Raw genomic sequence first — 22959 nt, 5'->3', positions numbered from 1 at the left:
TACTATGACATGAGATAGAATAATATATACAAAGTAAATGACTCGTACGGACCAGTACTATGTGCCATCAAAAATCATAGGTGCTAATGGGATGCAACATACACCTTTTGTCGACACAACGACAACTTCATGAGATCAATATGTACATATCTCTGCAGCCAAATTGCTGCATTAATATTATCGTGTAACCGTTCACTTAATACATAATCATGTGCTTCTGTTGCAAATGCGCGTGATTTCTTCTATCTATTTCTTTTCATTGGCCTCTTCGTTACCGTCGACATGGAATATCTTCTTCATCGTCCGTTTCAAAAATCCGTCGTGGTCAGCCGACTCGTCAGACTGATTCGGTCCTTTTGGTGCGGTGTCATTTGTCGTGGATGACGAGGAAGGTGAAAATGACGAACTGAAGAGAAGTATGAAAGTCAGAACCAAAACAATAAGCCATCATAGAAATATTAATACATTATATTGTTATATGTACATCAAAAGGCCGTCTATATTGAAAGCTTTCTTGCCCAAATAGTCCAGTGACGCATGACACCTAATATGCATATAGAAATGCCGTAACCCAGAGCACCATAATTTCGGGAAACGGAATTACTGAAAATCAACTTCAACTCACTTGTCTCTATTCGTCTGAGTTCGTCTTGCACTCCGGTCATTAAATGCATCCGCTAGCATTTCCAAGAGTCTAGTTTGTTCGGCATTCGTTGGTCTGTGATAAAGAAGTTAATACACATTTCCGAAAGAACAGTATAAATGAAAGAATATACCTCAATGTGTTGACTTTGAACGTGACCTTCATATCACCATTCTGGTTGCGTTGAAGCATTGGCATACCCCTACCAGTCATGGTAACCGTCATGCCCGATTGTGTAGCAGGTGGTACCGTGAGGTCCGCCTCACCACTGAGTGTCGGAATTCGAACTTTACCGCCGAGAGCAGCTGTAGTCATAGGAACCTCAGCAGTGTAGAAGACGTGAGGGCCTTTTCGAGTGAACTCTGCATGTGGCTCAACTTTGACTCTGACATACAAATCACCCCGATGAATGCGGACGTTCTTGTCTGACTGAATCGGAGGTGCGTCACCTTCACCGGACACTCGTAATCGCATCCCATCTTCAATCCCAGGCGGAATATCCACCGTCGTCGTGCGCCGAGTCTTCAAAATACCCTCGCCGTGGCAAGTTGAGCAAGCCGACTTCGGATCGACAAAGACGCCTGTGCCACCACAAGTATTACAAGTTGTGCCAATAGCAAAACCGCCATCAGTCATATGAACTTGGGTGCCGGTACCACGACATTTAGGACACGTAGCGCGCTTATGGCCGGTCTTCAAGCCTGTCCCGCTGCAAGTGTGGCAGGCAACTAATGGGTTATAGCTGACGTCCTTAGAAATACCCTTCGCTGCGTCCATAAAGGAGACAGAAACAAGCACCTACAAATAGTTAGTTTTCTATTCAATACACGATAATTGTCATGCAAAATTACCTCAATATCGTCACCTTTAAATTCTTGAACTGTATCTCTTGTTCTCCGACTTCGACCCCTAGCGCTACCGCCTGTAAACGCGCTAAACAAATCTTCCATGTCGAAAGCTTGACCGCCACCAAAGCCTGCAAATCCACCGAAATTACTGAACGGGTTGAATGGACCGCCACCAGCGTCTCCGGCACCGCCACCGGTAGCGTCAGCACCACCAAACGCCCCAGGTCCGAATGAGTCGAACTGGGATTTCTTCTCGGCATTTGACAATATCTCATACGCATCCTGAATATCATGAAATTTCTTTTCGGCGCCATCTTCAGTATTAACATCTGGATGGTACTTCTTAGCCAGCGCATAATACGCTTTCTTGATCTCTTTGTCTGATGCATTCTTGCTAATTCCTAATGTTCCATAAGGATCAGTTCGTCCATTTAAGGACAGCAAAGATGAATGAAATGACCGCCGCGACTGAAAATACAGTGGTAACGAGTTACTCCTCTTTGTTTCCGAGTGGGGCTTTCGGCTAACAGTTGGTCGAGCCGGATTTGCGTGTTGCTTACTTGTGGACGAAAAGCGAGAGCTGGCGCATATTGAGTATGGACACGATGTAAAGAGCACTTTCAATTGATTCCGCAGCACTGACGTCGCCCTTGTAGATGCTACTGTGAAGGGCATCTCGCTGTCAATTCTATAAGGTAGCTAAGCTACGGAACAGTAAATGCGACGATCGAGGAAGTAGCTTTATTCACAATGTCGACCAAAATTTATTCTCGCGTGCCTATTTCAACTTTCCCGAATAAAATTGGAACAGTGGAAGTTACCCGGAAATTCGGGACCACTTTCAAACATATTTGACCCATTTACGCCATAACGACACTTTGGCTTTGGCTTTCTCGAAGTTTCTTCGGCTATTGGGGACCAACGTCCGGTTAATGTGTGATCTGTGACTCACCGCCGCTTCCACCAAAGCCGCACTAGACGATACTGACGCCCCTAACCCACAGAAGTTTGGAGGGTGGATTGATAACTTCAACAATTCCGTGTATCCATTACAAACGTCCAGCAATACGAGCAATTCTATGTCATAGAGTACTCACTTTACCTTAGTTGCAATTTACGACCTTCTCTTCAAATTTCTGCTCGCTCTAACTTCAATCTACATGCCTTGTACGGGTGATGATATTTGCGCCTTGCACGTAGTCAATGCCACGCGAGGGTCTTGTCAACCTACACGATTTCACAAGGGCGCGACAAACGAATATTACTATAGTACCTGTACAATAATTCCGGTTGCATCAATTTATCCAATCTCAAACGGCGAGCCGTATGTAAACATTCCATCATATCAGCAAGTATATGTTGTTCGTAACCACTAATACCTTCGTATACGACATTGTACATATGAGCATTAATTCCAAGGGGCACGAAGCATGAGTGAGGGAGGTGCGCATACGCCGGCCAGCAATCAAGTAAGCGTGACAATCAAAACTCATTCTGAAAGCAGAAACAATGCTGAAAGCTTAGAGAGTAAACTTTCTGCAACTCAAAACGAAAGCTCGTTATCCCATAGTCTGCACCCTCGTCCAATTCCTGAGGTAAAGAGTTCACATCTGACAGCTGCTGCACACGCTCATGCTGTAGAATTTGCTTTCTTGTCCTCTTCTTCTAGCTTGCGGCGAGCACGCAGAATCATATCTTCCCGCTGTTTCCGTAGCATTGCTTGCCGCTCTTCCTTCGATTGACGCCACTTCGTCTTCTTCACTGCACCGGCCGATGTACTTCCTGATTCTTTTACGATAGATTCGTCCGACACCTCAATGCCATCATGCAGTTTCGTTTGAAGATTATATCGTTTAATTAAATCAGGATATGGACCCTTCGCAGCTGCAGACGTAGATGCCGATGCCTGCGTCTGAGGTGAGTCTGGCTGTGCATTCGGAGGCTAACATAGTCTTGTCAGAATATCGTAATAACGCCACCACGCTATGACATCCGGCGTAACTTACGAGTGGTAATCCACCCTCAGCTAGAATGCGGTCGATCGTGAGCTCAACTGATCCTGTCCGGTCAAGATCATAACGTATTTGCTCGACCGTAAGAGAGGGTGCAATGCTTTGAACAACTTCTATCATCCCCTGAGTAATCGGCCGTCTTCTCCGGTACGTCGTGCTAGCTCCAGTGGCTGCTTGCGAAGACGATGTCCCCGTGCCAGTAGCAGCCGAGGATGACGATGGCGGTGCTGATGGGATCACGAACCATCGTATTAATAAGAAGCCTATAACTATGCAGGCAATAAAAGTCGTCGTCGCACTGTCGCTCGCCATATCTATACTGCTAAAATCAATCAGCAATTGTATCGACAACGAATGATATGTGACCGAGCTCTTTGAACTAGAACGGGACTCACTTACGTAGTCTCTCTCGCCCGAAAACAGACGTGAGCAGTTCGAAAGTGTACAGGAGCGCCACGAACTCAAATCGGGAGCCCTTACCCTTGGTGAATTTGATTGAAGGTTGACGAGTACGATTGACCCTAAAGATTCCTTCGCATTTCATCATCCGCATCATTATTGTTTCAATTAATATTCTTGTTATTTGTGGATATCCTAAATCACCACCTCAATTCAACATAGATCTTTGTAGGCAAGCACACGTAACAAGTAAAACTGTTTTTGTTATACAACCACATCACATTCTCAGGGCAGCAACATTTATAGACTCGCAAAGGCACTAAACTTCAATATACCACCTAATTACATAACAGACACGACAGACGTGCCTTCTTGGAAACGAGTCCTGAATACACGGTTGGCATTGGAGAAAAATCCTTCCTTCAAACTGACGACTATAAACTGCGACCTAGACTTGTTAGCAACCACTCACTGTTTGACAAAATGATCGTACCCTTTGAATCTGGTCTTAATCAATCGGCCAATATTCTGCGTATGACTCAAATCAAGAGCAGCATCGACCTCATCGAGAATATACATAGGAGCCGGCTTGAACTGCAGAAGCGCCATTATCAAAGAAAGAGCAACTAGAGATCTTTGGCCACCGCTAAGCTCCGTGAGACTTTCCTTCCAGATTTTGCCTAGGCACACTTTGATGTCGAGACCTTGTGTAACATCTTTGCCTTCTGATGGCTCTAATTTTGCGAAACTGCCGGGTAGCATATCGGCAAATATTTGGCCGAACTCGCTGCATATATCTTAGAGATAGTTCTAAAGTATCGGTTGCAGTTGGCACTTACCGGTCCACCTTCTGCCACGTATTGATGAGAGCCTCCTTTTTGTATTGATCTAAACTCTGGATCGTCTCCTCAATCTTTCGCTTATCCTTTGCAACAGTCTTCAGCATATTCCGCAAAGCAATTTCCTTCTTCTCGACAGTGTCAATCATATTCATTACTTTGCCGTTAACAGTCTTCTTCATCTCGTGAAACCTGTCGGACAATTGCTTCATAGTTGCTTCGCATTCTTGGATATTGTATCCAGAGTAATCATATGGACTTCCTTGTCTGCCGAATAATCTGACCTAGTCATTAGATAATGTCTTCCATTGCAGTGAAGGTACAGACAGCTTACTCTTTTTCCTCTTCAACCCAAGAATACTGACTCAATAGTTCTCTGAGTCGCTCATGGGCATGTCGTCGGTCACCCTTCATCTTCTCCAGCGAATGGTTGATCTTTTGAGCAGTAAGACCAAGATCCGCAACTTTCTGTGCCTTCACCCTCCTCGTGTCTTCAAGAGCTCCTAGCTCGTCGTCGAAGCCTATCATCTTCGCTTTCTCTCGCTCGACAGTATCAGAAGATTCGGTGTAATGACGCTAAACTCTGTTAGAACAGCCGCCAGGACGAACTTCATTTGTACCTTAGTAGACTCCAGCTTCTCCGCAATATTCGCAATTTCCGTATTCAGCTCCTTCCACGATTGCTTGGCCTCCTCGAATGACTGGTTGGCGAGTGCGATATCATTTTCGAGTTGATCTACTAATAGTAGCGGGAATCCAAATATCATGAGACACGTACAGTACTTACCCTTTTCTAACTGAGCCGATTGGAACTGCTTCTGAATAGCCTTCATAGTTTGGGACGCTTTATCTGCCTGCCTCTTTAATGCAGCCCATTCTTTCTGCACAAGCGTTAGGCTGTCGTGACAACGTTATCTGAACTGAATACGTACTTTCAATGCTTCGAGCTTAGAGCCTTTATCAGATTTGAACTCGGCCATATCTTTCTCGATCTTGCGAACGTCACTCTCTGCATTTGCTTGGATCTCCTGAGCTTGCTTAATTGCTAGGTGAAGCTGTTCAATACTTTGCGCAGCGCTGTCGATCTCATTAATAATCTATTTTCAATTAGCATACTTCTAGCTCGTACATGCGGCTACTTACAGCCGAGCAAGAATTATTAGCAATTTGTTGTTCCATCAGTGCAACCTCATGTTGCTTGAGATCCAACTGTTGACTTAGGGACGTTCCCTCTCCGATCTTGGCCTTCTCAATGGACATAATATCTCGCAGCCGTTTAAGGTCAGCTTCCTCCTGATTTCTCTGCACCATTAGTTGGTTCAATTCCTGAACAGTGATCAAGACACCACTAGATTTGGGGGCACTGCCACCGGAAAGAGTTCCATTTGGATCGTACATATCTCCTTGTAACGTTACGCTTTTCATACGAACACGGGAATCAAACGTCACTCGCTTGGCAGTATCAGCATCGGCGCAGATTAATGTCGAGCCGAACACAAAGTCCATAGCTCTGGAAACTTCATCGTCATATCCCACGAGTGAGAGAGCAAGGTCGACTTTTCCGGGTGCGAGGCTTTTGGCTGCACCAATTTTCTCTGCAGATGCTGTAAATGCGGCTATCTTGTTAAGGGGAATGATGGTGACTCGTTTCGGAAGGTTGCCCTTTTCAAGAAGCTGAGTTCCAGTCACCTCGGTATCTACAACAATGTTATATAGTCTACCACCGGCACATATCTCGAGAGCAATTGCTGCAGCAAATTTATCCCTTTCTATTGAGAAAAGCTGCGCAACCAGACCTTTCACCTTGCTTCGATCGAAATTGGGAACTGGGTCTGCATAGGTAAACTCCATATTGGCGACTTGTCGTTTCAGATTATCAATTCTTGCCGTCAACTCGCGGACCTTTGTTTCACTTGTTGCCTCCTGCTGTTTCATGACTTCGTGGACTTCAGGATCAAAGTTCATTGACGATAGAGCTGCCTGCAGGGATCCACGTTCCGATTTCAGTTTCTCTAACTTGTTAAACAGTCCCTGGTTCTGCTGTCGTGCCGTGCGAGCGCGAGGCTCAAGCTCCGTCAGCCGTTGTTGGAGATGAGCGATCTGAAGTTTCAATTGCTCCTGCTTGGACTTCGACTGACTGGCACATGCTCTAGCTTCTTCCAACTGGTCCATGAAACCGTTCTTTTGACCTTCCTTGGACGCTACGCCGGTTTGCAGTGTCTCCAGCAGTTCTTCCGTTTTGGCGGTCTCCCCGCAAATAGCATCGTACGCTTCCTTCGCAGAATAGAATGACTCTTGCGATGCTCTAAACTCCTCGGTTTTAGTCTCGAGCTGCATTTGAAGCTGCAGAAAATTTAGCTGTCATAGTACAAATTGGTTTCGCCACTAACCTCTGAGATGTTTTCTTGAATCTTTGTTCCCTTTTGTTCCTCCTCTGCAATATTTTTGGTCTTGACTTCCAACAATGTATGCAGACGCACAATTTCGTGTGACAAGTCCTTAAGTCCTTGCTCGAGTTTCTGATACTCGTTTCCTTTTTGGAGCTCCTTCTCACGTAGAGCTGTAATTTGCGCTACGTCCTCCTCGATAATGGCCATCTCCCCCTTCGTCTTGTTGATCTGAGCATCCACGTCATTCATCTCGCTAGTCTTGCTGGCTATCATTTGCTCGAAACTACTTAATTGCTCCTATTCATTGTGATCAGTATTTCAGATGTTCTATGTTGAACCGAATGATGGCACGTACATTATACTTTACGTAGTCATGAGAAACTACAACTTTGGTTAGCCGCTCTAAGTCGGACTGAGTCTGTTGCAATTCTAGGAAGGCTCTTTTTTCTGCTCTTAATTTATCAAGCTTGGGTTCAATTTCTTCTCGTAGAAGTTCATTGATTTCCTCAAACTTCTTATCCTTCTTCGCCATTGTTTTCAATGCTTTGTCTCGTCGTTCCTCAAACATTCGCGTTCCTGATGCTTCCTCAATCATTGCAAGGATCTCCGTCGGTTTCATATTTAATACTTTAGTAATGCGGCCCTGCATAATCATGAAATTAGGATTGTTGATGTTGAGCTGGATCGACTGGAAGAGATTCTGGACGGTTTGTTGCTGCGCGCGATGGCCATTGACCAGATACTTGCTAGTACCACCAAGCACAATCTAAATGGATTAGTACAATTCTCTAAAATATTATATGATGTAATATGCACGTACCTGTCTGGTGATGCTAATTTGAGGGCATGCCTCGAATCCGATCGGGCTAGTCGCAGAGTCTCTATTGTCAAATACAATCGAAACACTAGCCTTCGTAACGCCAGCTTGGCCACGCTTATATATCAAATCCTGAAGATTCTGAGCCCTCACAGTGGTCATTGTTGTGATGCCCAGCACAAAGCATATTGCATCGAGTATATTAGACTTTCCCGATCCATTCAGGCCGGTGATACAATTAAACTGCTCATCCCAATTGCTGATCACCGTACGTGTAGCATACGACTTGAAGCCATCAATTATCAGCTCTTCAAGCTTCATCGTATGTCACAATTTGTCGTGAAGAATCGGTGCGCTGATTGATGAAGTGAGTTGTTGTTGCTTGGGACAAACTTTGAAGCAGCGGACGCGTATTATGAGTGTTTCGGGCGTGGTTGCTGCGGTAACGAACTAAAGCTCACGAGTTGATGTTTACGTGCCTTTCGAAGCAGACTTGTAGCTTAATTTGGTACAAGCTTTATGTGCCTCGGCACGTCCTCTCGCACCAGAGAACGTACAACAGATGGGTGTGGTTAGGGTATAATTCGTTTTCTCAACCGTGATAGGCGGTTTCCTTATTAGTTCGTTGGGTACAAGCCCCTCTAGTAGAGATTAAACGTATCACCTCTCGCAAACTCAGAAGTCCCAACGTGTTGCAACCTCGACATCTCACCGCTGGAAAAATTCGGAGCGTGCCAGAAATTTTGTTTCCCAAAGAGCAATCAAGGAGCGTCATCTTCCAACCGTATACTATTTATGGCTGCGATTCTATAACCTCCGCCGGACTTGATACTAGTCACTATTTCCTTAGTAGCTGATCTTATCTCGACTGTCTTTTCGGATTAGTGTTCATTGGCAAAGGTAAACTGCATGAGGCAATACAGGATTATAATCAAAATTTCGCCTAACCAGTTTCTTATTTTCCTAGTTATATTGAATGTATGGCGGCGGTGTCTTTGTTGCAACACCAATTTCAGCTTTTATGATCTAGCAGCAATGGCGGCGGTTTTCGCATTCGATGAGCCTGAAATGGACGCTGACTTTCGTTCTCGCCCTAGAACAAAGTCTATTTCCTCTATCGGGTCCAGGGATGAGGCTTGGGTTCCTCCAAGCTACAACGGGGCTGAATTGACTACTAGTGTGAACGGATATCCTAATGGAGTCCAGATAAATATCAGCAGTATTATTGAGGATGATGAAGCTATTGCAGAGATCACTGACGGTTTGTCTAATCTTGGAAGTACGTTGAAGAATAATCAATTCAGAGATGAAGAGCTCATGGGCACTTCGTATCAGATTGATATTGCGGAATATGTGTCAGAAGACAGCGAGAAGAAGCGTCGTCTCCGACCTTCAGATTTCGAACCTATTAAAGTTCTCGGTAAAGGCGCGTACGGGCTTGTCCTTCTAGTCCGGGAGAGGGCCACTGGGCGGCTTTATGCACAGAAGCAGCTGAAGAAGGCTTCGATGAGTGTCCATAAAAAGACTGTCGAGCAAACCAAGACGGAACGGGCGATCTTGGAGTCTATTAGACATCCATTCATCGTTAAGCTATTTTATGCCTTGCAGGACCAGCGCAAATTGTACTTAATCTTAGAGTATGCGCAAGGAGGAGAGCTCTTTTCCCATTTAGCAATGGAAAAGATGCTCTCAGAGGATACAGTCTCGTTCTATGCTGCTGAACTAGTTTTGGCATTGTCGCATTTGCATAGTGTTGTTGGTGTGGTTTACCGTGACCTGAAGCCGGAGAACTGCCTCCTGGATTCCCAAGGCCATCTCGTGCTCACTGACTTCGGACTTAGTAAAGTTGCCAACGATGGCGGCACTTGCAAAACATTTCTGGGCACTCCCGAGTATATGGCTCCTGAGATACTACTTGGAAAGCCATATGATTTCGCCGTGGATTGGTGGTCTCTGGGGGCATTGTGCTATGATTTGCTCACCGGCGCTCCTCCATTTACAGGAAATAACTATAAGCGCATTGTTGAGAAAATTCAGAAGACTAAGCTGGTGTTACCTTACTATCTGACAGCGGAGGCTAAGGATCTACTGACTCGCTTGTTGCGGAAGGAGCCCAAGAAACGGCTTGGCAGTAATATCCCCGATGATCTCAAGGGCATTCGGAAGCATCGTTTTTTTAGAAAGATGAACTGGGCAAAACTTGAGGCGCGAGATCCGAGCATAATTCCTCCGATTGTTCCAGTTATTACGAATCCCATTCTCGCTGAGAACTTCGCCGACGAGTTCACTAGCCTTGCCATTAGTCCTCCTGGCGTTGAAATTCCCGGCGTGGGATTTACTTCTAGCAATGTCGATGACATTATGCTTTTTGAAAATTTCACGTTTACGGCCAGCAATAGTTTTATTGAGAACGCTATGAGAACGGCATAGCAATTTTAATATTACTTATTATACATATCCCTTGATTAGTTATATTCGGGTGATCTGTTAGATAGAATTGTTCAGGAGTATGGTTTGTTTTTGCACTTTTTAATGATTTCTTTCCGGGTCAAATCGGCGCTAGTGGGTCATCTGTCATGGGCATAGCGTTGAATGACGATTGGTTAATTAGGGTTTAGACAAAATATGGTTCACTTACGTTGTCAAGAAGATCAGAGGGGTGCATAACTCATAGACTTTATACGATGTATGCGAATTGGAATTATACCAATTCTAACTTTATCATCTCATATACTCTCTCATTATTCGATAATGCTTTATTAGATTATATCCCTCACAGACAGGAATGCTCATGAATATACAGCATATCAACCTCGCCAAGTAAACTTAACACAACCACTTTAGTCCCGCTTGTAACGCCGATGTGTAGTACCAAACCATTACTAAAAATTCGCCGCCAACTCCGGATCAGTTGACAGGGAAGTGCAGTTTAAACGAGTTATCTAGAAACTATTAGATCCTATGATATAAAGAAAGCTAAGATACCATACTTTGATTCTTTGCGGAATACAAGAAGCCTGCAATCATCTCGGTTTCGCGCGCCGTGAAAGCCGAGAAATGACGTTTTACATTGCCCGCAAGTTCTTCCTTAGATATCCGAGCGCGGTGCTTATAAGAATATGTCTTCTTTCCAACAGGCCCGTTCAGCAATGTTCCTGCATTCGAGATCGAGGACGGTACAGGAAGTTTGTATGAAGTCTTGTACATGCGTAGAGACTCAATGGGGAACGTCTCGAACTCAAGCTAGAAAATGATTAGCAAAGCAAGCCCACTCAAGATTTGTCAAGCGTCTCCTTACCGGATCAACGAAAATATTAGGATCTTCTGTCTGAGGAATTCCAGGTTTATTGACAGCACTGCTAGTTGAGGAGCCTGTACCGGTTGTGCTCACAGCTGATGCAGTGCCAGCCCCACGCTTCGCGCTCGAAGAGGCTTGCTGTGACGAAGCGCCTGCTCGAGATGAGGAGAGATGAGTCGCTGGACCTGTCATTGCTAAAAGATGGCCGTGATGTTCTAATTAACTCGGGTCGGCTGTAGTTATTGGCACTGCAAGAAGACCCATCCGTCGAAGGCTCACCTGCCAATGCCGTGCGGCTGAGGTCTCCGCTGAAATTCTACGCACTGTATGATACTGTGGCTCGATGACCGCAGCTTGCAAACTTCACTGTCTCCGGAGTCTAGGAATGCTATCGAGTATAGCGTATAATTACGAAGGAGCCCGCACAATGGAATGGTCCACCTTTGTGAATTGATTTTACCTCGCTCATGCCCATATGTCACATATGATAGATCACGGCAGAGCGGATTATGATATCAACCGAATGATCTATTATCGTTCCATGGATTTACGTATTCTGTCATATAAGCACGCTGTTCTTTAATGTGAAGCTGTAAATCGAAGACTCCGACGGTCTGTGAAACTTCTCATGCTGAAGCAATCTGTCTTCCACCAGAATACAAAGTACACATTCAAGAATTCAACTTCCTAGTACGCCAGGCACCGACAAAGGTAAGGTTAGCAGATTTCATTCATATTCTAAAGATATGTACAAATTTGGCGCGTTGCCACCATCTTACTGCCGTCGCCCAGTTCCAGAAGCAAGAATCTTAGCAATGCTAGAATATCTGCGTACTATTAGGAATCCGCTGCGATTCTGCCAAAAATAGAGAACTCACTCTTCCATAGTAATCACAATACCATTTCGGTCCATTGCTTCCTTCACTATGGTCATTTAGTTCCAGCACTTTGAGTAAGTCCGTGTTCAAAAACTTACACGCAACCATTGCCTCCTGGATTTCCTTGTCCCTGAACATTTTCAAAATGCTCCACGTAGTTGGCTGTGCGTCGCCCGGAGAAACGTATCCCTTTTCCTTGACAAGCATCATCACGTTCGCGACACATTGCATGACCTAGTGACCAGCTACATTAGTCGGCAACGTCGAGAAACCAATCAATCCTATCTGTGCTCGTCGGTGCCCACCTCTTCGTTGGAAGACAGCTTCCGCATTACACTCGAGTTGAGCATAGCGTCCGATATTTGTGAGTCATTAGGAGTAGCGTAATGTCGAACGAATGGAGGAGTATAAGGTCTGCCATAGCCTATGGCCGATCGAACGAGGGGAGCAGGTAGTCTAGACAATGACATGGCCCGGGAATACCGCAAAAACATCATCGGTGACGATCGAATGTAGTTTGATGGAGACATGCTCAGGCCGGGGTAGACTACTATTAATTATGTGTTCCGAGAGATATATGGGAGAGTTATACGCAAACCGACTTTCAACCCGCATGCTACTAAGGCGTTGGGAGTTCTGAGAGTTTCCCTGAGGTCGTATACTTTGTGGTTGTACTGGCCAGATGGAGCTGTTCAGCTATAGTAGACCGACATTATTACGCATATTGATTTGTGATACAGCTTTAAGAGCGACTCATTTTTTTCGCGGGGAATTATTTGCGCGGTAATGCTTGAAATAAAGAAGCAGGATCCGGGAATCGTCACGCGGGGACTCAATTTCGCTAGCAGGGTTCAACTATCAGATAGCCAAGAATTACTCCCATTTCTCACATATCTACAACAGCCATCTGGAATGTGGCCATGTTCCGGAACGTGAGAATTCTCAAGCTCTCGAGACTGTCTTGGACGGGGCTATCCTCATTCTCTTTAAGTCGTTACTCGTCGACAGCAGCAGCTCCTCATGTCGCCCTGCCATTAACCGGATTCAGAGTTGTCGATCTTACGAGAGTTTTGGCTGGTCCGTATGCGACACAGATATTGGCGGATTTGGGGTACGTTTTATTCAGATCTGATAGATTGTAACCAGTACACATGATAATTTATCTGATACAGCGCGGAGGTGATTAAGGTCGAGCATGTCACGAGGGGAGACGACACTCGCCATTGGGGTCCGCCCTTCGCAAAATCGCTCACTGACCCCGATTCTCGTGGAGAGAGTGCCTACTTCCTGTCCGTATGTTCCCACTACAGAATTAAAAGTCATCTTTTACTAATCATCATTGCTCCAAGGTTAACCGGTACGAAGCCGCTGGGATCATATAGTCTCTGGAGTAGCAAATATTGACTAGCGACACTAGGAACAAAAAGTCACTTGGACTAAATTTCAAAGAGAAACGCGGACAGAATATTTTAAGATCTTTGATTGGAACTAGCGACGTGGTCATCGAGAATTATTTACCAGGGACCCTAGCCAAGTATAATCTCGGATACGAGCAATTGAAAAATGATAGGATTATATATGCCAGTATAACAGGCTATGGGCAAACAGGACCGTACAGGTGAGTTAAGTTTACGTGTCAAACCGTCGACTATTCTTACCTACCGGAAGAAACCGCGCCGGATACGACGTTATGGTTGAAGCAGAAATGGGTCTGATGCATATCACTGGAGAAGCAGATGGAGCTCCAGTAAAAGTAGGAGTTGCTGTTACAGGTATGCGAACAGGTCCCTTATTGCATTTACGTATTTTATAATTATTTTCCAGATATCACGACAGGACTTTATGCTGCTAACTCGATCATGGCGGCCATAATTTCTCGCAGCCGAACCGGGTTAGGACAGTATATAGATATTGCGCTGTCCGACTGCCAGGTATGCATATATGGAATCAGCCAGACCTAGCGGAGGATAGATAACTAAATTTGAGACAAGGTAGCCGCATTGGCCAACATTGCGTCTTCATGTTTAATATCGGGAGAGCCCGATGCTGGCAGATTGGGAACTTCGCACGCTAGCATATGCCCATATCAGGCATTCCCAACTAAAGACGGTAGCATCATGATCGGCGCCGCCAACGATCGTCTCTATGGACTCATGTGCCAGCTGCTGAATAAAGAAGAATGGATAGTAGAGGAAAGATTTTCAACCAACGCGTTGCGCGTTAAACATCGAGGTGATCTTGTACCCATGATTGTCGAAGAGACTAAGAAAAAAACTACAGCGGTAAGAGCCATCCATCTTTCGATCCTTGCGAACGTACTAACATTGTCTAGGAGTGGCTTGACTTATTTGAAGGCAGCGGGATCCCGTATGCAGCTATTAATGACATCCAAGCGACGCTAAACCATCCTCACGTGCTTGCTCGGAATATGATTGCCGTTGTCGAGCATCCCACCTGTGGGCCTTTGAAATTGGTAAATACTCCGATTAAGTATTCAGCTGCCATGCCAACTATTCGAGACGCGCCGCCGACTTTGGGCCAGCACACAGATGAAATTCTTAAGAAACTAGGCTATAGTGGGAAGGAAATCGATATTCTACGTGTTGAACAAGTCATTGGATAACTAATAGTTCATGTGGATAAGTTACACGATTTTGAACCTTTGGATTGTCTATTAATCGAATTCATCAAGACCTATGTAACCTCTGTTCGTTCGATTTGATTAACTAAGTTATATCAGGACAATCTCAAACTGCAGCTGCATAAGTTTCGTAGGCTGCGGTTACAACCATAACTCCCAAACCTTGTTGGTCTTCACCACAATTGCTTCCAGTTTGGTGGCTGTTTACGGCCATCGCGGTCGGCGGTGTAGTACCTCAATTAGCCAGCATTTAAACATATGAACATGCCTTTTCTCCAAACCGAAAAAGGGTAACATCAACCAACGCTCAAAGGTACTTTGCCTTACTATTACACTAATGCTATAGTTGGGAGCGCTCATGTGACACTCTTTACTGTACAATTATGGCCCAAATCTAACGTTGCCGACTATAGTGATCTAAAGGTCTTCTCGACAAAGAGATGAGCCTATGGGAAATCATTGGCTTCCGTGAAGTTTGAAAAGTTATGTCAGGGCCGGTAGACTCAGCACAGTCGTTGGCATCGACCGCATCCTCGATCCAGCCAACGATTAGTTCACAGCCGTCTTCTGTACCACTCACAAGTTCCAGCCAAACCAGTTCATCTACACTCAGCCAAATTCCGCAAAAGCGTGGTCCATACAAAAGGCACAAGACCGGATTGAAAAGAAAGCGTGGAAAAAACAAGAAGAGCGTATGCAGCAGGTTGTCCTCATCACATTGTTGACGATGCTAATATGACATATCATAGGACGAGGAGTCTGACGAGGAGTTTACTTTTGATGGACTTGAGACAAAATCTGGAAGAAAAGTGCACAAACCACAGCAGTTCGATCCTTTAGCTGAACTAGATGGTGGGAGTAAGTCGCCTGTCCATAATCGCTTAACAACGCGATACCTAACTTCATCTAAGAAAAACGCACAGCATACTTTCGGCGAGATTTACAAATTTGCAAAGTATGCTCTCGCGGCCACAGTCCAGAATCCAATCTGATTGTCTTCTGCGATGGCTGCAATGACCCATACCATCAGTTATGCCACGATCCACCAATTGGTAGAGCATTTATTGAAGTTGCTGAGGCTCAGTGGTTTTGCTATAGGTGCCAGTCGAAAATAGTGGAGCGGAAGTTAGAGGTCGGTTTATCAGGTGCGAGCTTGACAGAGGAGGAGGTTAGCTGCTATTTTAAACGGCGTCATAGACTAGAAGATGTAACCTTCCTTTTAGAAACGAACATACTTACTCTCGTTGCCTACACAACATTTGGTGGAGCTGCTCTTGATGTGCGAACGCACACATCCTGAGCTTCAGATTTACTCGCCAAACACAAAAGCTCTCCTTTCACAGAGAAGGCAACAGGGTTCTGGACTAGTTTCGACGTCAATGGCAACAGATGTTCTGAAGTCTCGCACAAGAACTCAATATGAAGTTGCATCATTAGTACCTGTCCAAGTACTACGTACACCTATTGATGTACGATTTTCGGTGAATTTTTGATACTGCTCATATTTTGCTAACGACTGCTAACAAAATAAGGACACTACACCACTACCAGGATCAGGTACTCAAGTTCCACCTGAAACAGATGCCGATTCTCAATATTTACTGGACGACGACAGCACTGTTTTTAGTCACGCTGTATACAATTTTTCTCCGGATCATTATCCGCCTGTATCTCAATATCAATATACTGTGCCGCGCATAGGGTTACAATCGACTGGTGCCATGAACGGTATTGTAGCTTCTGGCCATGGCGTGGGTTAATGTATATTAGAGATAGTTTGTCAGTGGTTACTCTTGGCTATGGTGGTTTTATTGTATCATTGACTTCTATTTTGTTTGTAAGTTAGGACGTTGTTACCGGATGGAACGATAGCATTTCAAATCGAAGGAGAGTAACCTATCCGTTAACTCCAAACCCACTCATAATAGTACACACATTCGTATTTCAAGTACATATACTATTCTATGGGTGTGCTGACTTCGGACACGACCAGAGGCTTCAATAGCGCGTTAGCCTTAGAAATCAGCTCTTTTCGCGTCACTCGTGCGGTTCGCGGCCGTCCTGTCGACGGAGTATGATCCGTGTGCCCTCCACCGATCGCGAATACACCCGTTCCTGGTAAGTATGAAGTTGATCTGCTCTCACTCGGCACTGAATTATCCCGCTCTGATCCTAAAGGCGTGGAGATAGGAACAGGCGAACCCTTGGCCTCGTCGCTGGAAGATCCCAGGTCTTCGGTCACCGCATCTTGACCGGCGACTTGGCTCTCTTTCAGCCCTTGCTCTAACTCCGGAAGTTCCTGATATAGTTTCATATATATACTGCCGAATATTTCCTCCATACCAGCTGTCGGTGCGAGACCCACATTAAGTTTCCGAAGTTCTGAGGCATCTTGAAGATACTTTATGAGAGGAGGAGCCGGCTTCAAATGAAGACAAATAAACTCGAGCTTGGCCGCCCGATTAAAAAATTCGTCAACTGGAATCGCAGTCATAGATGTTTCCAAATACTTTTCTGGGATACCGGATATATTGCGTAGGACTTGGACGATGGCCTTGCAGAGATGTCCCCATGCATCAGTATGCCGAATCATAACAGTTGTAAGTCGCCGCAGCTTCTTTGCCATAAGATTCAATGACTCCAGATCATTGGTCTTTTCCAATAAATCGATGTAGTATATTGTATAGTTAAATGCATACACGAAGTGCCTTCCAGCCCTATATTAAATCAATCTATGTAGAGTTGAGGATACTGACCGTTCGTCACTCACCTTTCGTACTCCGGTCTCCATATACTCATGAAACTTTTCGCTGCTTTCAGTGCATAGAAGGAAGCCAACTCCTCCTTTGCTCGCCCTATGTCATGAAGGCCTTGATCGAAAATAGTAGCAATTCTGTAAGTTGGTCTATGGTGCCAGTGCTTCTTATCGGCCGTCCTCAGTCTAGAGAGGACATCCACCAAAAGCCTGTAAAAGTCCTTCGCATCATCTATAGAGATCTCCGGGTCCTTATAGAAGTGACTCTTCTTCAAATAATCCATTGAAGTGTCCAGATCTAAGACGCCACGTTGAAAGCACTTGTATAAGGTGGAAAGATACTTGTAGTGGGGTTCCAAGATTGGATCTCCAGAACTGGTCTTCTCTGGAATATGCTCGACAGCGTGCAGATAAACGTCTAACACCTGTTTAGGTTCCACCTTCAACTTCGCAAGACACTTGCCTTCCATGTAGTAATTCCTATCGTTGCATTAGATTGAATTATGTCGCGAATAATCATTACTAGGTGTCGATACGTACCGCCATTCTTTCGAGTTCTTTTTTATCGCGATCTGGAACATATTTAAAGCCATTTTAAGAGCAGTTGAAGACCGTGTTTCTGAGTGACTTGGCTTAGTATACATTCCCATAGATCCACTGAAATGTCTCTCAAATTCGTCAGTGCGATATGCTTCCATATCTACTGGCGGTCTTGTAGACGCATATAGCTCGAATCCAAAATCCGTCCAAAACGTTGCTAATATCGAATCCGGAGGGTCAATAGCATCGTGCCGCAAATACAGACTAGTAGCAAGGGAATAACATAGAATAGCCTTCTATAATTGTCGTCAGTACGTCTGCATCTTGAGCGCGGTAACATATTTACTTGCCCTCTGTGTCGCGGCAATAGTCTTCTTATAATCTGAATTCAGTTTTTCCGCGCTCCATGTCATGTCATCTTCAGCCTGCGCGTCATAAGTTTGAGCCAATCCATACCACGATTCCAACCGATTCGTATTGCAGACAAGGTCATGCTGTGTATTTTTAGTCATACGATGTCTAAGGATTAGAGTGAGTTGTAGCTCACCTTGAAATAGCGAATGGCGTAATCCAAATCCTCTGTACGTCCGGCCATAGTTCTCTTCCTTGAGCGGTATTGTGTAAGATATATCTGACCTTGTAAAAAATAGAGACCAATAACGGCGACTATTGTCAGGTTATTATAAGAGCATCACCAAGTTCACAGTTAGTTCGCGGCATACCTCTGGCGTAATCTGACTGCATTCGCACAGTGGAGAGCGACTCTAGACCTTTCAACGACCTGTGCAATAACAGGGGACTAAGTCCTTGACTTAGATACTTGTCGATAACACTCTGGTTGTAATAAATAGCAGCTAATGTTGTCAGCATAAAGTTCTAACAGCATTGTGCAATCCTTACTGTTATCTCTGCGAGGGACGCCAATTACCTCGCAGAACTTATCCAATACTGTTTTCATATCAGATCTCGGAAGTCCTTGATATTGGCGCTTTCTCAGTGCCATTGACATAATAAATTCCACGAGCTCTAGAGCATTCTGCTTGTCAAATACGATGGGATTCGCCTTATGGTCATACGGGAAGAATGACTCGTTCTAGTATCACTAATTAGTATATCGACTATGAGTTATCACGGTTCATGATAACATACTCCAAGCGCCAATCCAAAACGACAATGTATACACTGAAGAAGCTCGTTTTCTGTCTTAGGTGATGCGAATTTGAGAAGTTCGCGCTGAAGAAGCTTCAAAAATATTCCACCTGACAAAGCACAGTACTCTCTCGTACCCAGCTCCTCGTGCAACAAGTATAAAATATGAAATAATTTCTCTTCCTTTTCGTTGTCATCCACTGCGTCGGACAATTTCTTACGAAAGCACATATAAACTAGGCTATAAAAAGGTCAATATCAGCATTTTCGAGAATGATGACATGATGGCATACCACCAGCATTGGACGAGCATCTCCCTAAACTTTATTGCTGAGCGAGTATACATTGAGCCGTCCGAAGTCATGGAATTGTGATTTATCGTTGCATCCTCGTGGATAACATAGACATGTAGCATTTTCAGTAAGAAAGCGAGGCAAGTTAAAGTTTGAGACGTTTCTTCATCGTCCAGCGACTCTATATGTCGTTAACACTATCAGAAGTATCTGAGATCGGTTGTACATACCAACAAGCTTTTCGTCGCCCAGTGCGTATTCTACAGACTTAGATAAAAGCTCACGCGCCTAGATTCGTCAGAGGATTGCCAACGTAAGTTGAATTGAAAAATTCAAAGCCTTTACCTACCAAGAAGAGACATTTAAATAAAGTTGACGTCCGTCGTCCAAAATCCATCATTCCGTAGCTGTCCACAGTTAAGTCGCAGATAACCATCTTAAGACTGATTAGCAGACAATTAAATGATTTTGCCGAGTCGCTGATTTGCTCGTAAGCTTCGCTGAGTAACCTCCAAAGATATAAGCGGAACTCTAACGAGGAGCTCTCGATGAAGCGTTCAACTACATCCAAATCAAGATGCAGCGGCTTAACTACTGTGTGCGTATGCTTAAGTACAGTCTCCAGAATCTGAATTTTCTTGTCGGAATTTTCTGAAGAACCCTCAAAAATCCCGGAGAACATAGTGGCCGCATGTAGTTTTGACATTTGCATCACCACGCCATCTGCAGAAATTTCTGGGACATAGAGCCTAATAAATAATAATAATAATCAATACACAAGAAAACTTTTGAATACGCAGCACTTACGTGTTTGGAAGCTCAATGACGACCTTTTCAGATATTGCAGCCAAGAGCCTTTTGAAATTCTCAAAAAATAGAAATATAGTTTCATGAGTGGCACCAGATGCCTTCTCCAGTATAATCGACGCCCATTCAAATCTAAACTAATTGTCAGAATCAATAACACAATTCGTTATTTAATAAATACCTTAGTCTTAATCTCACGGCGTCTGGTTCGTCGCCAGATCCCATAAGGGACAATAAATCTAGCTGGAAGACCCTCCATGAGGATAGCCGAGACGTAAATTCTTCAATGGTCGCCTGGAAGTTGTCAGATGTAGTATGTTGTTGGAAGTAATCCACAAAGTCGTCTAGAAGGAGCTCAAAGCAAGACTGAGACATCGTAGTATATCTACTTCTCTCGCCGTCGTCCTCACGCTTCATGGCATCCGCAATAACCTGCATTACTAAGTCGTAATAAAACGCTATCAATCTCTTCACCACTTTAGTCAATGAGACAGGCCAAACGTACTGCAGGAAATTCTCTGTGCCATCTTCTTTAGGGAGCAGTAGGGTCTTGATAAACGCAATTGAAGCCTCTTTAAGATACAAGTTGCCCATATTCACTGACTCCGCAAACTCAGTGAAACCGTCATCATCGGAAATGCTCGGCTTATCTTTCGCAGTGCTTTTAACGATTGCCAAATCTAGTAGACGCGATGCGCCGGCGGCAGGACTTCTCGATCAGCTCCAGCACTCAGAGGATCGCAACTTTTTAACACTTACTTTTGTATCCCTTCGCCGTGGAGGAACACCTTGGCATAGGGATCTTTCCAGTTTTGCAAATTTTTCATAAAGTCCTTCAACAACGTGACATGCCGCTCTGTTTCTGAGCTGGCTTCCGATTTCGTAATAGCAACCAAATCCCCGAAAGTCAGCCCATAGGGGCCCAAGAGCGTATCAATACTTTCAAAAAATTCATGGTCGCTGATAGCTTCTGTAGTAGCGGTATTCTGCTCTTCCACTCTTGCACGTACACGCCGACTCGACCTACGCATCAATTAACACCGACAACTATCATAGTGCAATAAAAGTATACCTTTCGCCAACATTTTCGTCAGCAAAAGAGCGCCTTTTCCTCCGTCTCGACGACGATTCCTGATCTTCTCCACCTTTGTTGGTCTCTTCTTCCGGCTCTGGAAACCTCTTGTCAGGCGATTCTAACTGAGTTACAGGAGCATCTGTAGCTTCTTCTGGCAACTTTATTGTCACTACTATCGGATCTGCAGTGGCCTCGGTGGAAGCTCTGTGCAAGAGATTAGTACAACAAGATAGCATAAAAGCAACAACGATTTTCCTACGTTTTAGTCGATAGCTGAAGTAAAGCTTTGCCTACAGACGCCCAGCTCCTTGTGTTAACCACAAGATTAACAAACTGTGGCTTGTCGTTCGCCAGCGCTTCTGCCAGACTAGACAATTTAGCTTAACCAGTGAGAATGTCTAAACAGTAACATACCTGACATCTTCATGAATGAGAGGCTGTAGCCATATTGGTGTCTCAGTATGCCTCTCAATAAACCGTTGAACTGTTTCACTGAACTTCACTCCTTTCAGTTTCTTGAAAATTGGACGGGCCAAAGACATGTCATCGCCAAGCTCGATTAAAATCTTTCCATGAGTTATATGACTATTCCCACCTAATATTGTGGACTCACTTTTTGCAAAACATATAATGCAGACAGATCCTCGATGCCGAGCGAGATATCTGATTCCACACAATCATCGACCCTAACAGTCTTATCATTGCTGTTGATAACACATTCAAGAGCAAACCGTGTGAGTCGCTTTAGGTTCAGGGCAGGCATGAATGACGCAATCTTCAACCAGAACTCTACGTCGCTAGATTCATTGATCATTGCCTAAATCTAAAAGTTAGAATAGTCATGTAATCTGATGGAATTAAGTGCTAACCTCTGCAAATTCCGCCATTCCCTGAGCCAGTCTATCATGAAGTTCACTAACGCTCAATGCGTGGTGGCTCAACTTTATCCAATCGAGTACAAGTTGTCCATGATTCTTATATGATAGATACTTTAACCCGTAAACGGTAGGTGGTACATTGCCAGTCTATTAAATAGTTACTTAGCTTTAGAAGACAAGATATCTAAGGCTAGATCTCCTACCAGCTCCGTTGTGAATATGTCCACTTTAAATAATTCGTTGTAGGTTTGTGATGCAAGCTCCCACTTCTGATCGTACTGGGCTTTCAGTGCCTTTTGAAACAGCTTGAACGCCTCTTCAATCTGAACAAAGTTAGCATTGCACATTCAGAAACATAAGGTTCAAGATCCACAACCTGGACTTCTCTGATCCTCTCTTCATTTTCCGATAGGTCATCCTCCTCGACGTTCAGAGCGGTGAACGATGCCTGTTTTCAGGTAAGTCCGGCTACATTAAAATCAGCCTATAAACCTACGGCTGTGACCTTGTCCATTGACATATCAATTGCCACTGGTAGTCAAAATTCAACGGTTATTAGGGTATGCCACTGAAAACTGTCGGTTTGCGAGACAGCAGATACTACTACAGCGAGTTATGTAATGATATCAGCTCGCGGATCTCAAGGCCGAGAACGGCAAGTGCACGGGAACGCCGCACATCACGAAACCCGCAGATG

General features: G+C 44.5%; 8 protein-coding genes across 8 annotated transcripts; 3 read left to right on the top strand and 5 right to left on the bottom strand.

The window, feature by feature from the left end:
- Window positions 1-621: 621 nt before the first annotated feature.
- V1508DRAFT_356473 (uncharacterized protein) lies at window positions 622-2166 on the bottom strand (the record flags this gene model as incomplete). Its single annotated transcript, XM_066936992.1, has 3 exons — window positions 622-718; window positions 777-1441; window positions 1495-2166. The coding sequence occupies 3 exons, from the start codon at window positions 2164-2166 to the stop codon at window positions 622-624; spliced, it is 1434 nt and encodes a 477-aa protein (XP_066795086.1).
- Window positions 2167-3121: 955 nt separating this feature from the next.
- Window positions 3122-3815, bottom strand: V1508DRAFT_405005 (uncharacterized protein; the record flags this gene model as incomplete). Its single annotated transcript, XM_066938669.1, has 2 exons — window positions 3122-3433; window positions 3498-3815. The coding sequence occupies 2 exons, from the start codon at window positions 3813-3815 to the stop codon at window positions 3122-3124; spliced, it is 630 nt and encodes a 209-aa protein (XP_066795085.1).
- A 115-nt stretch (window positions 3816-3930) lies between these two features.
- On the bottom strand, window positions 3931-8368 carry V1508DRAFT_388153 (RecF/RecN/SMC). Its single transcript, XM_066937862.1, has 11 exons — window positions 7952-8368; window positions 7487-7897; window positions 7132-7428; window positions 5885-7084; window positions 5674-5838; window positions 5529-5622; window positions 5362-5477; window positions 5076-5317; window positions 4742-5020; window positions 4396-4689; window positions 3931-4350 (listed from the first exon to the last, which is right to left on the bottom strand). Exons 1-11 carry the CDS (start codon window positions 8267-8269, stop codon window positions 4245-4247), a joined length of 3522 nt encoding a protein of 1173 aa, XP_066795084.1. The 5' UTR covers window positions 8270-8368; the 3' UTR covers window positions 3931-4244.
- Window positions 8369-8654: 286 nt separating this feature from the next.
- Window positions 8655-10722, top strand: V1508DRAFT_419845 (kinase-like domain-containing protein). Its single transcript, XM_066940656.1, has 2 exons — window positions 8655-8848; window positions 8916-10722. Exon 2 carries the CDS (start codon window positions 8984-8986, stop codon window positions 10376-10378), a length of 1395 nt encoding a protein of 464 aa, XP_066795083.1. The 5' UTR covers window positions 8655-8848; window positions 8916-8983; the 3' UTR covers window positions 10379-10722.
- V1508DRAFT_372404 (uncharacterized protein) lies at window positions 10687-11512 on the bottom strand. Its single transcript, XM_066937505.1, has 3 exons — window positions 11247-11512; window positions 10939-11191; window positions 10687-10890 (listed from the first exon to the last, which is right to left on the bottom strand). Exons 1-3 carry the CDS (start codon window positions 11436-11438, stop codon window positions 10856-10858), a joined length of 480 nt encoding a protein of 159 aa, XP_066795082.1. The 5' UTR covers window positions 11439-11512; the 3' UTR covers window positions 10687-10855.
- A 1117-nt stretch (window positions 11513-12629) lies between these two features.
- V1508DRAFT_372401 (CoA-transferase family III domain-containing protein) lies at window positions 12630-14939 on the top strand. Its single transcript, XM_066937504.1, has 8 exons — window positions 12630-13235; window positions 13297-13417; window positions 13474-13481; window positions 13542-13742; window positions 13793-13896; window positions 13949-14055; window positions 14116-14406; window positions 14457-14939. The coding sequence occupies exons 1-8, from the start codon at window positions 13045-13047 to the stop codon at window positions 14745-14747; spliced, it is 1314 nt and encodes a 437-aa protein (XP_066795081.1). The 5' UTR covers window positions 12630-13044; the 3' UTR covers window positions 14748-14939.
- V1508DRAFT_448866 (uncharacterized protein) lies at window positions 14843-16065 on the top strand (the record flags this gene model as incomplete). Its single annotated transcript, XM_066942464.1, has 3 exons — window positions 14843-15457; window positions 15515-15617; window positions 15677-16065. Exons 1-3 carry the CDS (start codon window positions 15251-15253, stop codon window positions 16063-16065), a joined length of 699 nt encoding a protein of 232 aa, XP_066795080.1. The 5' UTR covers window positions 14843-15250.
- Window positions 16066-16567: 502 nt separating this feature from the next.
- V1508DRAFT_388142 (uncharacterized protein) lies at window positions 16568-22957 on the bottom strand. Its single transcript, XM_066937861.1, has 22 exons — window positions 22759-22957; window positions 22639-22710; window positions 22466-22585; window positions 22254-22409; window positions 21998-22201; window positions 21799-21950; window positions 21644-21751; window positions 21382-21588; window positions 21069-21332; window positions 20491-21018; window positions 20310-20441; window positions 19852-20251; window positions 19733-19790; window positions 19503-19683; window positions 19210-19450; window positions 18961-19153; window positions 18783-18914; window positions 18608-18726; window positions 18411-18554; window positions 18061-18356; window positions 17536-18000; window positions 16568-17482 (listed from the first exon to the last, which is right to left on the bottom strand). The coding sequence occupies exons 1-22, from the start codon at window positions 22780-22782 to the stop codon at window positions 16723-16725; spliced, it is 4956 nt and encodes a 1651-aa protein (XP_066795079.1). The 5' UTR covers window positions 22783-22957; the 3' UTR covers window positions 16568-16722.
- Between the last annotated feature and the right edge of the window lie 2 nt (window positions 22958-22959).

Source organism: Lipomyces doorenjongii (genome assembly GCF_038497915.1).
Source record: "Lipomyces doorenjongii strain NRRL Y-27504 unplaced genomic scaffold V1508scaffold_34, whole genome shotgun sequence".
In the NCBI taxonomy this organism is placed as follows: Eukaryota; Fungi; Ascomycota; class Lipomycetes; order Lipomycetales; family Lipomycetaceae; genus Lipomyces; species Lipomyces doorenjongii.
Note: the sequence above shows the minus strand (reverse complement) of the source record. Positions and strands in the feature narration are given on the sequence as shown.

What these genes read in the sequence shown, in the direction of transcription:
- V1508DRAFT_388142 (XM_066937861.1), bottom strand. Translation starts at nt 22,782, where the DNA reads ATGTCAATGGACAAGGTCACAGCC. An exon ending in GACGAAAATGTTGGCGAAAG is followed by an intron (nt 21,333 to 21,381) that starts GTATACTTTTAT and finishes ATTGATGCGTAG; the next exon opens with GTCGAGTCGGCGTGTACGTG. An exon ending in CACGGCGAAGGGATACAAAA is followed by an intron (nt 21,019 to 21,068) that starts GTAAGTGTTAAA and finishes CTGATCGAGAAG; the next exon opens with TCCTGCCGCCGGCGCATCGC.
- V1508DRAFT_372401 (XM_066937504.1), top strand. Translation starts at nt 13,045, where the DNA reads ATGTTCCGGAACGTGAGAATTCTCAAGCTCTCGAGACTGTCTTGGACG. An exon ending in GGGCAAACAGGACCGTACAG is followed by an intron (nt 13,743 to 13,792) that starts GTGAGTTAAGTT and finishes ACCTACCGGAAG; the next exon opens with AAACCGCGCCGGATACGACG. An exon ending in AGTAGGAGTTGCTGTTACAG is followed by an intron (nt 13,897 to 13,948) that starts GTATGCGAACAG and finishes ATTATTTTCCAG; the next exon opens with ATATCACGACAGGACTTTAT.
- V1508DRAFT_388153 (XM_066937862.1), bottom strand. Translation starts at nt 8,269, where the DNA reads ATGAAGCTTGAAGAGCTGATAATTGATGGCTTCAAGTCGTATGCTACA. An exon ending in ATCGGCTCAGTTAGAAAAGG is followed by an intron (nt 5,478 to 5,528) that starts GTAAGTACTGTA and finishes TACTATTAGTAG; the next exon opens with ATCAACTCGAAAATGATATC. An exon ending in ACGTGGCAGAAGGTGGACCG is followed by an intron (nt 4,690 to 4,741) that starts GTAAGTGCCAAC and finishes AGATATATGCAG; the next exon opens with CGAGTTCGGCCAAATATTTG.
- V1508DRAFT_419845 (XM_066940656.1), top strand. Translation starts at nt 8,984, where the DNA reads ATGGCGGCGGTTTTCGCATTCGATGAGCCTGAAATGGACGCTGACTTT.
- V1508DRAFT_372404 (XM_066937505.1), bottom strand. Translation starts at nt 11,438, where the DNA reads ATGACAGGTCCAGCGACTCATCTCTCCTCATCTCGAGCAGGCGCTTCG. An exon ending in CTAATATTTTCGTTGATCCG is followed by an intron (nt 11,192 to 11,246) that starts GTAAGGAGACGC and finishes ATCATTTTCTAG; the next exon opens with CTTGAGTTCGAGACGTTCCC. An exon ending in GTATTCCGCAAAGAATCAAA is followed by an intron (nt 10,891 to 10,938) that starts GTATGGTATCTT and finishes AATAGTTTCTAG; the next exon opens with ATAACTCGTTTAAACTGCAC.